Source organism: Sinocyclocheilus grahami, unplaced genomic scaffold (genome assembly GCF_001515645.1).
Source record: "Sinocyclocheilus grahami isolate Dianchi unplaced genomic scaffold, SAMN03320097.WGS_v1.1 scaffold528.1, whole genome shotgun sequence".
Lineage (NCBI taxonomy): Eukaryota > Metazoa > Chordata > Actinopteri > Cypriniformes > Cyprinidae > Sinocyclocheilus > Sinocyclocheilus grahami.
Genome location: NW_015505707.1, coordinates 265,358 through 279,064, shown reverse-complemented (window position 1 = coordinate 279,064; position 13,707 = coordinate 265,358). Strand labels below are relative to the sequence as shown.

The following is a 13,707-nucleotide window of genomic DNA, read 5'->3' as shown; positions in this document are numbered from 1 at the left end:
CTCATTCTTTTTATTAATTATTTATTCCTCGGAAATTCCCTATAAGCCCTTACAGTCTAAGTACACTTAAACTAATACCAAGTGTTAGCCGGATCTCTAAAGATACATGCCCTATGTGTGCCCTATGCTCCATCTCAACTGAATTTTAATTTGGTAATTTGCATGTAAGACACTGCAAAATTTGGCAGTGAGCAAAATATATCTAAACTCTTAGGATCTGTAATACCTTTTAGTTTACTTCTTGTAAGAATGAGACCATTGTACCAGACGTACAGAGACAATTCAAATAATACCAAACATGACTGTGAAGATCACTTGCATTCACGTAGAACATTATATTATTATACTATTGACCATTCTGAGTGAGCTGAGTGAAGGGAAGGATGGGTGAGTTGAAGGAAATAATGCATTGGTAAAATAGATGTTTTCCCGCAGAAGATCAAAGTCTTTGAGGTTATGTAAACCTTACAGTACAGATACTCAAGAAAATATACTTCATTACTGTCCACCTCTGCACTTATCTAATAAGTTTAGTCTGTGTGTGAAGACTGTGTGCAAATCCATGAATGAATGTTGCGAAGTGAAGTAAACGTTGACTGATTTTCCTGTGCTCAGGGAGTAGGGCACAATAAACACTGTAATGGGACCCTGGCAATCAGAACACATCATGCATGGAGCTCTCTTCTAATGAGCTGATGATCTGAATCAGGTGTGTTAAGTAAGAGAGACATGCAAAATAATCAGAGCAGTGATTTCTAATGTAAGTGTTTATGTTCAAGAACTGGCAAAAGTGGCAATACTTCGCAATGACTGAAAACGTCGCAATGTGCATACTATCCATCCTAAATTCTATGTTATATTAGTAATTTTCAATACTATTTAGGGCAGATAGGGTGGCTTGTATGCACATTGGGACGCAGGGATTGTCAAGCTTTATAGCAGCCAAACAGGACATGATCGTAGAGGGAGCAGTAAACAGTCAGTACTCAGGCGAGGGCTCCCTCTGCTGATGTGGTGTTACAGAGGTCAGTAATGACAGAATACAATAGTTTTGTCTAAGGTTAGTGACTAAACAGAAATGGACTTTTAAAAAGAAACCCACCCTGAGAAATATGAATTCTCTATAATGTTTATTCCTCATAGTAAACCACATATGAGTGCATGCATCCTGTTGAGATTTATTCAATGCTACAGTAATATCATCTTATTACAGTCTTAAAGACATGCAAAAAAGAGCAACTAGAGGGAACGTCCTGCACCATCCAGCTGCAGAAAAAAAGAAACAAAGTAACACCTAATGAAATTAGATGGACCCATCTTTCTAGTGGTGACTTCATTCACAGGAGCAATGGGACAATCAGGACAAGCACAACAGGTCTAACGATGAAAGAAGATGGATCATTAACATTTCAAAGTGTTAGTCTGAAGAACACTGGCAAATATAGATACACTGTTTTTAATGCTGAAGGAACACAGATTAATGCTGGAGAAAAGGAAATTAACGTTTATGGTAAGATCACAAATATTTGTACCACCATAATGACAAAATAAGAGTCTCTACAGTAGTTAAAGTAGTAGGAAATAACCATGTTTCTGTCACAGCAAAGGCTCCTAAACCTAATCTGACGTTTCAATTAGTGACGATGCTCTCCTGTGACGTTGGAAAGCACACAGATCTGACTGTCTCCTGGTATGTAGATGGCAAAATCATCTAGAATGAAAAAAACCCAGTACTGCTCTTGACATCTGCTCAAGTACAGCAGAATAAACCGTACACATGCACTGCAAGCAATCCTGTCGGCAGTAGGGAAAGTGACAGCATGACATTAACACATAAGTCGTTCACTCGAGTACGAGAGCGATACTGGCTCTATATCAGCATGGCTGTGATTAGGCCAGAGGCATGAGGCCGCAGGGTGACTACGATTCCTGTTCAATAGGATTATAAATATGCGAAAAAACAAATGCCAAATTCCCATAATCATCAGAAAAGTCTAAAAAAAAAATTATAAAATAAAGCGTCCATCACCACACATTGTTTGGGAGGCTTTTATGAAAAAATAAAGAAAAGAAAATGCTCTCTTCTGAAGGATTTAAGGATCCTCAAATGCAAACTGTGTGTGTTTTGCTTCAAGAGAAAAACCATACGTTTCTGTTGTGTTTTACTTTCTTTCATTCGTTCATTCATTCATTTATAATAATTTTTAATTTAATCATTTTATTATTACATTTAATCATTTACAATAATCATTAGCCATTTATATACTCATTTCATTGATTCATTACTTGATTGGTCATTTATATCATATTCTTGATTTTTTAATATTATTTTTCCATTGTTGTTTAGTCTTATGGCTGTGTGGTTTCAAGGGCTGTTTGTTTTCATGAATAAGAAATAAGAGGGAATGTTTATGGAGATTTAAGGTTTATGGGATGTTGTTGTGAAGAGGTTTGGTGTAACATTACTGGTTGGATTTGTGCTGGTCAGACGAAGTCATACACATCTAAGAATATTCAATAAACTCTGCTACTTTTTATCATAATTTTGTCTCCTGCTTCTGCTCTTTACTGGCTTCTTGACTGATAGAAGACTGTTAATACAATTTTGGGTACCAGACAAGAATAGCTGTTAACAGGTTTTGGGCATTAGACAATTTTGACAATTGACATTTTGCATTTAGACAAAATGGAGCCTATTTTATTTTTATGCATGATTTAACACATTCAAAAACATACTCCAGCATATTTATTTGTCAGACACTACTGGAACTTCAAATGGGACTGGGTTTTATTGTCACCTTTGTTTATATTTTAACAATACAGATTGTGTCAAAGCAGCTTTACAGTGTCAAATAGGAAAATAGTGTGTCAATAATGCAAAAGGACAATAGTAAACACTTAATTTTCAGTTAAAGGCAGTTCATCATTGAATTCAGTGATGTCCTCGTCCAGCTTAGTTCAGTTTGAATAGTGTCTGTGCAATCAAGTCGATGATATCGCTGGAAATGAAGTCTCCCCAACTAAGCAAGCCAGAGGTGACAGCGGCAAGGAACCAAAACTCCATCGGTGACAGAATGAAGAAAAAAACCTTGGAAGAAACCACCCAGGTAGCCAAAACGGTTTGGCCCAATAATGGCCCAGATCCGGCAGGCCAGAAGAAATAACTCGGCCCGGTTGCCAGACTCGGCTTGGACATGGGATGAATGACGCCCCAGAATCGGCCCAAATACACTGGCCCGAGTCTGGCTGCCAAAACGCGGTTTTAGATTAAAAGCGAGCGATCAAATTAGTCAGATTAGTTTGATAGATGACTTCAGATATATGGTGGGAATTAAGTTATATTTTATCACTTTAAACAACAGAGAGTGATAGTAAGATATAGATTCAACAGAAAAGCAAAGCTACACGGAGCTAAAATCGCAAACCACTCAGCAGCACAGCAGACCAACGGCCTATAGCTTGACAATAATACTCAAAATAGCTTGTGGTTTGGCTTGTCAGATGAAACTAAAAAAATACTCAAGATGTGTTTGGTGCACACAGGGATAAAAAAGTACCCCATGTATACAATCAAATATACTGCTGTATCTTTAATGTTGTGCGCCTACTTTTCTGCTGGAGGTCCTGGACATCTTGTTCAGATATACACAGCATCATGGATTCTATTAAATACAGATACAAATAAAAACCTGACTGCCTCTGTTAGAAATCTTATAATGGGCCGAGGCTAAATCTTCTATCAGGTCAATGATCAATCAATCAATCAATCAATAAGATAAAAACAAACATAAACATCAAAAAAGGGGGTCACTGAGCACCAAATTAAGGTTATGCCAGCTATTCCAGTCCCCTGACCTGAACTATGGACTTGAGAAACTGAAGATTTAATTTAATAATGATATTTCCCCCCATTTTGAATTGTTTATATATACACGCACATATATACACGCTTCGCATCGGGTGGATCTAGTGTTGTTTGTGTTTAGTGTGCACTGTTGCATTGTTTTTGTATATGCTTTTGTTTAGTTCATTAAATTTACTGCATTTTGAACTGCTACAGCTCTTTATTTTGCGGACCTATCCGTGACCGCATCAGGGTTAACTTCAGTCTTCTCTGTTTTTATTACAGGTTTAGGGACCTGTTCTGTAAAAGAAACAAAAGTGTAAGTTCCAGTCCACAGACAAACAAAATAAAATAAAAAACAACTACACTAGCCTCGTGAAAAGTGCTGTGACAGTACCATGGTACAACGGGATCACTGGGGCAAAGGCGCATTTGATTTGATTTTTCTCTAAAACATGAGATGATGCAAAAACACACTTTTCTACTGTACATCTGTACATTGGAACTTACCTGGAACTTTGGCCATTCGTTGACATGATCACGGCAGCAAGTTGATTATGTGCTCTTTGATTTAATTTGATATTATATCGATAAATGGAGCAAATGAGAATGGATAAAATTGCATTATACATGTTGAGACACTTTGTCTTGTTAATATTTTTTTTAATGAACATATTTAAATGACAATAGATTTATTGAACAAATTATCATTATTCATCAAAATGACCAGAAAAGAGTAGAAACTTTGCAAAAGGGATTGATCTGAACAAGAACTAACTTGCAAAAAACACAGCATTAATCGTTGTTGTCTAAAATGTACCCTCAATCCAAAACCAGGAGAAAAACGCCATCAGTCAAAAACTGCCACCCACCTCCCAACATAAAGGTAATTGTCTATTATCTTCTTATCTATATCCCATTCCAGTTTTGAGTGGCACACAGCAAAACCAACCACTGTCACATAACTTAAATCCACAAAGTTCAGGATAGTTAAATCTTGATGGCAGATTTATTTCAGTCTCGCTCCTCTTCTCAGTACTTCTCTCCACGCCAGTCTTGGTAAAAAAAATTAAGCAGAAGAGATTCTCTTTGAAAATAAAATATTTGCATACATAACAGTAGATTCAGAACTGGAGGATGAAATTCCAACACCATCTGCATGGCCCAGCAGACACAGAGGTCCAAAAGCAACAGTCAAAGTTATGAAGGCACAGATAGTTAAGAGCTCCAGTTGCTTCAGTAAAGCTGGGATTTAGAATCGACTGTCATTTCTGAGGGAGGCAAAAACAGGAAAAATGCTAATAATTGAATGTACATTTTAAAACATAGCTGAAGTTGATCACTAAAAATCTATTTGATTTGTCTGTGATGTTGCACATTAATATTTTTCACAAGGAATTAAGAAAATAAACTTACTCTGGAAGTCTTGTGTCTCCCATAGCAAACAGCACAATAATCTTTGAGAACAACAATGACAATCATTTACAGTAAACATGAAATCCTAATTGGCCCTATTTACTTTATTAATACAGATTCCAAGTTTTATTGTGAACATTTCACGAGTGTGTGTTATTCTATATATATATATATATATATAGTCTTACCGTGACAAGGCGGTATAAACAGGAAAAGGATGATAAAAACCATGCTGATTGAAACAATGGCAATCCAAATGACAAATCCCCGTAAATCTAATGAAAAAAAAAATATGTTAAGCTAATAAAACAATTTCACAACCACACACATTTAAGTGATTCGATTCAGGTTTTTAAAGGGATAGTTCACCCAGAAATGAAAATTCTGTCATTAATTACTCACGCTTATGTCGTTGCAAATCTCTAAGACCTTTGTTCATCTTTAGAGCACAAATTAAGATATTCTTGATGAAATCCGAGCGCTCTCTGACCCTGCATAGACAGCAAGGGTCCTTACACGATCAAGGTCCAGAAACGTAGCAAGGACATCAGTAAAACAGAGCATGTGACATCAGAGGATCAACCGCAATGAAGCTATGAAACTACTTTTCGTTCATTACCTTCAGCAAGTATGAAAACAGGAAAACAAAGACAAAACCTGGATATTTTAGGCAATATAGAAATCCTGGCCAGGACGTGTCCAGTAAAGCCACCCTATTAATGACAGAATAAAAATTTTTGGGTGAATTATCCCTTTAAAAAACACTTTATTACTGAGTTATTTTCATGATTTTTTGGGACTAGTCAAGTTTAAATTAGTTTGGAAAAAGAGATATTGTATGGGTAATTAAAAATATTATAATATATAATAATAATCAATAAGTTATAATTTATTCAATATCATAGTATTGTAGGTTAACTGAATATATATATATATATTATTATTATTATTTTCATTTTTTATTTTTTGCCTACAATACTATGACATTACTGAACTGGTTTATGCCTTTTACAAACACACTCGAGATGCAAAGAGCAAATACAGAGGAAGTTCAGAGACCGAAACCACAAACATGCGGCATTGGGTTGGTCTTTCATTAAGCGTTCAGCATTTATTGCTGCTATCTTGTGTGAGTTCATGGCAAATGTTCAATGTCATGGTCTGGTACAAACATGCAAGACTACCATCAAGACCACCATCACCACAAAGAACCACCACTGCATACTGCATGACAAATGAGACCATACCAGGTGATGGCACGGCAGAGCTCAATCTCCCTCTCTAAATTGATGAAAACTTTAGTGTCTCTCCAAAAAATAAAAATAATAATGCAAATAAGTCCTTGTGTGGAAGAGAGCATCTGAGGGTTTTAAAATTTGAATTAAAATTTCAAATTTCAAACTTAATTTCGAGAACACCCAAGAAACGTATTTTTCTGAAATGTTAAATGTCTGAAAGTTTAAGTGTGTTTGTGCTGTCGTTCTGTCTTCTAATAGATTACACTTTCATTTATATTTTAATACCTAATTCTAATGCAATGACATTCAGATATTTTAAGCATGAATATATATACATATATATATATATATATATATACTTGTTGAATGTAATTGCAACTTCTGAAGAGAAACGAGCAAACTACCTAACCACCAGCACCACCTAAACATAAAACAATTATTTCAGAGATTTTCCTCCTGAAATAAATCTTACCTTCAAACAGATCTCTCTCATAGACCGGATCACTGGTGCTCTCTCTCACTGCATTCTTGAGCGTGCATGTGTAGAAGACATCTGGATTTCCTTGCAATAGAGCATCTCAGGACCACCTTAACATAAAAACTTATCTGACACTCAAGTGATTTTAATAAATGATGCTTACCTTCAAACAGATCTCTCTCATAGACCGGATCACTGGTGCTCTCTCTCACTGCATTCTTGAGCGTGCATGTGTAGAAGACCTCTGGATTTCCTTGTTTTTCAACTTTGAGAAGTTCTCCTTTCGGACTCTGGGGTGAGCCCTTCAGGGTTTCTCCAGCAGAATTCTTCCAGATGATCGTTTCACTGTACTCGCACATTAAATACACAGCATTAGGGTTGATTTCAATCTTCTCTATTTTTATCTCAGGTTTGGGGAGCGCCGCTGTGAAAGAAACAAAGAAAAACTTCAATGATGGTATCAGACTGTAATATCATAGCATTTTGATACAAATAATAACTTACACTAAGAAAGCATCATTGTATTATCATGTTTTGGGGCACCTTGTTTTTCAACTTTGAGAAGTTCTCCTTTCGGACTCTGGGGTGAGCCCTTCAGGGTTTCTCCAGCAGAATTCTTCCAGATGATCGTTTCACTGTACTCGCACATTAAATACACAGCATTAGGGTTGATTTCAATCTTCTCTATTTTTATCTCAGGTTTGGGGAGCGCCGCTGTGAAAGAAACAAAGAAAAACTTCAATGATGGTATCAGACTGTAATATCATAGCATTTTGATACAAATAATAACTTACACTAAGAAAGCATCATTGTATTATCATGTTTTGGGGCATGTACCATGGTATATATCACAGTACCATGATATCACAATCTGATACCATCAGAGGAGGCTACCATAGTACTGCCACAATGCAGTGACATATTATTCAGTACAATACACGCAATTGCACAGAATGATTATCACATCTCCTGGTATTTTTACATGTTACTCCAAGGCATGTCAAAACACATGATAATACCTTGCTAACTCTTGTTAGCATAATAATTGTTTTTTTATATTATTACAATTAACTAAAACATATATTAACAATATGAAAATGATGTTTTACACACAAGGATTGTTAAAAAAGGTTGACAGAATTACTAGCTGTAGTATATGTTTAGTAAAAACACGATAATAAAAATAAAATGCTTTTAAAGTTTAATATTAATAAATATAATAATCAATATCCTCTCACCCAACACTTCCAAGTTGAATCTGTGTTTCTGCTCTTTACTGTTGATGTCGATGGTATAAAGTCCACTATGTTCAATATTTAAATCAGTTATAGTGATTTCTCCAGTCTCCTTATCAACCACAGAATGATTATCACATCTCCTGGTATTTTTACATGTTACTCCAAGGCATGTCAAAACACATGATAATGCTTTGCCAACTCTTGTTAGCATAATAATTGTTTTTTTATATTATTACAATTAACTAAAACATATATTAACAATATGAAAATGATGTTTTACACACAAGGATTGTTAAAAAAAGTTGACAGAATTACTAGCTGTAGTATATGTTTAGTAAAAACACGATAATAAAAATAAAATGCTTTTAAAATTTAATATTAATAAATATAATAATCAATATCCTCTCACCCAACACTTTCAAGTTGAATCTTTGTTCCTGTTCTTTACTGTTGACGTCGATGGTATAAAGTCCACTATGTTCGAAATTTAAATCAGTTATAGTGATTTGTCCAGTCTCCTTATCAAGAGTTGTGATGCCTTTGAATATCTGATTCGGGGTGTTAAAACCATCTTCATCCCATTCAATCGCTTTTACAACAGGTCCAATGCTGTTTCTGTGTTTCCATATAATGCTGCTGACAGGAGGATTTAAGCTGGCTGGACGAAAACACACTCTACCACCGACTTCACCAAATACATTTTTCACTTCTTCACCTAATGTATAAAATATGAAATTTAGTTAACCTTAAACAAGCAAGTATCTGTTATTCACTACAGTCATTTATAATTTGTATATAATTAGGTTGTACTTCAATATAATTTAAATCAAACTTCTTTAGGGTCAACAAGAACAGATGTTGTCCAATCTTCAATTTTCTGTGTTTCCATATAATGCTGCTGACAGGAGGATTTAAGCTGGCTGGACGAAAAGACACTCTACCACCGACTTCACCAAATACATTTTTCACTCCTTCACCTAATGTATAAAATATGAAATTTAGTTAACCTTAAACAAGCAAGTATCTGTTATTCACTACAGTCATTTATAATTTGTATATAATTAGGTTGTACTTCAATATAATTTAAATCAAACTTCTTTAGGGTCAAAACCTTAAAAACATCATGTAGCCTACCTGAAACAGCTTCTGCGGTGATGAACACAACACAGATGACGAGCAACATCAAGCATCGTAGAGACATTTTTTTGTTATACAGATGACACATTAATGCACTTTTATTCTGTTTTTCTCAGAATGTTTAGAGGAAGTTCGAAAGCTGAAACGACACTGGATGCTATTGGTTGCTAATGCTGCTGTCTTTTGTACATACATGGCAAATATCTTGATGTCAGACCAAAGTGTGTGTCTGTGTTCAGGAAGACTATCAACCATGACCTACATGATGCGCTATACATAGTGCAGGAAAAATGACCACGAAAGATGATGGCAGGGCAGATCTCACTCGCCAGGGGGCGCTCTGTTGTGTCTGAATAAAGGTCAGTAGAGGAGATGCATATGTAGATTTCAGTTGAATGAGAAAATGTGTATGGAACAGATGTGTTTTTAGTAGTTTCTTGAAGATGGCTAAGGACTGGGTAGGCGTGGTTGACTCTTAACGTTTATAAAGAATTTGAGACTTTAGTCATTGCAACTTTACAGATCTTCTTTATGCACCAAGAGCTTGTAACACTCCAAAGAGAAAGGAAAACTTGAAATCGCATCATATAACCCCTTTAACTTATCGCTTTCTAATGTCAAATATGATCTGCTGGCTTGCCTTGTTTGTACTTTGTATTATTATTATTATTATTATTATTTTAAATGTACATTTACATTTAGTCATTTAGCAGTCGCTTTTATGCAAAGCGACTTACAAATGAGGACAGTGGAAGCAATCAAAATCAACAAAAGAGCAATGATATGCAAGTGCTATAACAAGTCTCAAATAGCTTAATGCAGTACACGTAGCAAGGGTTTTTAAATTATATAATAAATACAAAGAAAACAGATGGAATAGAAAAAGAATAGAGCAAGCTAGTGTTAGAGGCCTTATTTGCTTTTGTTAATTGTATAATAAATGCAAAGAAAACAAATAGATATAATACAAAAACATTAGAAAAGCTAGTGTTAGTTTTTTTCCCCTTTTTTTAAGAAAACAAGCAATAAATGAATAGAGTGCAAGTCTAAAAGGGACACTTTAAAAAAAAATAGAATTAGAATAGAGAGTGCTAGAGTTAGATCAAATAAAGATGGAAGAGATGTGTTTTAAGAGACGAGATGTGTGCTCCAATTGGGTTAGGCAGGTCATTCCACCAGGAGGGAACATTTAATTTAAAAGTCCGTGAAAGTGATTTTGTTGTTCTTTGGGATGCACAATAAAGCGACGTTCACTTGCAGAACGCAAGCTTCTAGAGGCACATAAGTCTGAAGTAATGAATTTAGGTAAAGGGGTGCAGAGCCAGTGGTGGTTTTGTAGGCAATGCCTTGAATTTTATGCGAGCAGCTATTGGTAGCCAGTGCAGATTGATAAATAGAGATAACTTAAACTTATAAACAGGGATAAATGATCCCTGTAATGGCCAAATAAACGCCAAAAAATACCTGAGACAGCTTCTGTGGAGATGAACACAACACAGATTGCACCAGACATTTTTGGTATACGAAGGACACGTTAATGCACTTTTATCCAGTATTTCTCCGAATGTCTTTTACACACCCAAGACACAAACAGAAACCGCAAGCATTGTGTTGGTCTCCATTATAACCAAGAAGCTCCCTACACTGTGCAGTGAATCTCATTTATACCGTGTGTACATTGTTACAATGAGAGGATCGCAATCAGAGGTGTTTGAGAAATCAACAGATATGTCTGTGATTGGCTACACTGTGCTCAACACTACAAAAACCCGAACTAGGAACTTTCGATGCTCTCCAGACAAACACAAACACACACTGAAGAGTTGCCAAATCTGATTTATTACAGTTTTAACTGAGGGCTCTTTTCACTGCGTGCAAAACTGATGTGTGGCGTGAGAAAAGTGTCAGTTGTGAATCTCACTGCATGCTGTTTGCAGCCTTTATTTGATTGGTCTGCATAATCACTGACATCTTTAGCTGATGATTCTGCATAACCTCCAGCTCCCTGATTGTAAACTTTCTGTTCTCTTTTCTGTGAACGGAAGTTATTTCTGTCTCCTCGAGCTGGTTGTGAAAAGGTTCTGGAACATTTGCTGTTTTCAGAGGAGCAATGAGCTGCCAATACAGTCTCTTATTTTTATTCCTCTGTGGCTTTGCTGCGCTCACTGGTAAGTTATGGTTTCATTTTGTGGAGATATTTTAATGAACTGAACTAAAACAGCCCCTTTTGCAAATATTACATGCAAACTGCTGCAGTTAGAGTTTGTGCACATCTGCCTTTACTAGAAGCACTTACAGAAAGTCAAATATATAGGGGAGACCGAACATTTTACCTTTTCATTCTACAAATACATAGTGGGAAAATATTCTTTAGATTATTAAAATGTTCTTCACACTAAGAAAAAAATGATTCTGACTGAAAATGGTTTTGACTGGAAAGTTCTTTGGTGAACCAATTTTTTTTCTAGAGCATTGACACGACAACCTTTTGAAACATTAATTTTTTAGCTGTCTGACAGAGAATCCGTATCTCAGTAGGTTTTTACTGAAAAGTCTTATTTGCTAATTCAATCAAGCACTAATTTGTTGGTTTTAAACATCTAGTTGAATTTATATGCTGGATAAATAGGTGAACACAGATTTAAAGGCAGATTTGAACTTGAACATTGTACTGTATTTTCAGAACATTCCTATGTAGTCACAATGTGCATAATAGCCTATACATCGGACATTGTCGTAAGTTTATAAGGCTGTAAAGTAACAGAGCCTCTTTATTTGAATAACCGTTCAGATGTGAAGTAGACTGGGGACTTAGTTTTTGGATTTTGGGTGTCGAAACAGACATGGTACACATGGTTACAGCCAGTGTCCGAAAACTATTCACTAGTTTGGGAGCACTCTAGGTTACATTCTTTACAACCTGTTACCTCTTTCAGCTCGCGCCACCGAGTATAAGCCGATATTGATTCGTGTTCAGGCTCATGTCCGATCACTCTCTCTCTCTCTCTCTTTTCTTCGCTTCCTCCGACAAAACCCTTTTTGGTTTCTTTGCTGGCTCTGCCATGGCGTTGGTTTTGAGACCCAAGCGACGAGTAAAATATCCCTGTGTCCCAATGAGCATACTGTCCAATTTATCTGCCCTAAATAGTATTGAAAATTACTAATATCACATAGAATTTAGGATGGATAGTATGCACATTGGGACGCAGGCTATGTGAGGTATGCCGTAAAGCAGGCCGCACTCTTCCGCTTTAGCCGATAGGAGGCTGTTCAGGTAGCAGCGGCAGTAGAATTCGTCCGGTTAAGAGTTGGTTCTACCACTGAAATCATTTTAGAGACATTATTTTAAGGTGTTGCTTTAAATCAACCGTATCATTTTTATGGTGAATAATGGCAGAATAGAATATTTAACTGAGTTCATCAGTTTTGTTTAAGGTTAATGTCTAATCAGAAATGGGCTTTTAAAAAGAAACCAACCCTGAAAAGTCTGAAATAAATGCTAATATAAATTTATTTTCTTATAGTTGCAGAGATATGTAAAACAGAACTACTAGAGGGAACGTCCTGCACCCTGAAGCTGCCAACAACAAACACTGACAAATCTAGTGAGATCAAATGGGTCCATACCAGCAGTAACGCTGTCATTCTGAGGAAAAATAATAAGAACAGATCAAACACTCCAGGTCTAACACTGGAAGATGATGGATCATTAACATTTGAAAGCGTTAGTCTGAAGAACACCGGCAAATATGCATACGCTGTTTTTAATTCTGACGGTACACTGATTGGTGCTGGAGAAAAGGAAATTAACGTTTATGGTAAGAGGACAAATATTCATATGCTTTCACCATAATAACTGTTACGGGGCTGACAAGACGTGAGACGTGCGGATCCATCTGCAAGGCTTTATTGTGGAGAAGACAGAGACGTGGTCATAAAGCAGGCAGGGTCAAACAGAGGCAGACAGGTAGGGCTAAGGCTAGGGCTAAGGCTAAGGCTAAGGCTAAGACTAGGGCTAAGGCTAATGGCTAAGGCTAATGACTAAGGCTAATGGCTAAGGCAAATGACAAGGGCTCCGTAAGGTAGCTATCTCTAGGAGAGTGATAAACGCTGAAACAATACTCGGCCGAGGGAAGGGATCAGAGTGAGTGTTAAATAGTGAGGGAGTGATATGAAACAGCTGGGTGCAATCAGTGTAAACAGGTGTGTGCAATTCGTGCTGAGTGCAATCAGTGCAATGCATGATGGGAAATGTAGTCCGGGGTGATGTGCAACAGTGTGTAGTGCGAGAGTCAATGAATTGGAAAGTTCATGAACCGGATTCGTGACAGAGCCCCCCCCCCAAGGAGCGGCTTC

The 13,707-nt window shown here is 36.5% G+C and overlaps 2 protein-coding genes across 3 annotated transcripts in view; one reads left to right on the top strand and one right to left on the bottom strand.

Moving 5' to 3' along the window:
* LOC107555260 (SLAM family member 7-like) overlaps positions 1 to 13,707 on the bottom strand; it is a 30,413-nt gene that overhangs the window by 12,279 nt on the left and 4,427 nt on the right. The window contains exons 1-5 of one of the 2 annotated variants that reach the window (XM_016238004.1): positions 9,349 to 9,422; positions 9,104 to 9,191; positions 8,624 to 8,841; positions 7,520 to 7,690; positions 6,971 to 7,060 (exon numbers count right to left, since the gene is read on the bottom strand). In XM_016238004.1, coding sequence (XP_016093490.1) covers positions 6,971 to 7,060; positions 7,520 to 7,690; positions 8,624 to 8,841; positions 9,104 to 9,191; positions 9,349 to 9,415 — 634 coding nt within the window. In that variant the 5' untranslated portion in view covers positions 9,416 to 9,422. Of the gene's footprint in view, positions 1 to 6,970; positions 7,061 to 7,519; positions 7,691 to 8,214; positions 8,324 to 8,623; positions 8,842 to 9,103; positions 9,192 to 9,348; positions 9,423 to 13,707 lie in introns of those variants that run through there. The other variant, XM_016238005.1, reaches the window with a different exon arrangement.
* Positions 11,411 to 13,707, top strand: part of LOC107555261 (junctional adhesion molecule A-like) — a 5,049-nt gene continuing 2,752 nt past the window's right edge. The window contains exons 1-2 of the mRNA XM_016238007.1: positions 11,411 to 11,519; positions 12,876 to 13,169. Coding sequence (XP_016093493.1) covers positions 11,462 to 11,519; positions 12,876 to 13,169 — 352 coding nt within the window. The 5' untranslated portion in view covers positions 11,411 to 11,461. The remainder of the gene's footprint in view (positions 11,520 to 12,875; positions 13,170 to 13,707) is intronic.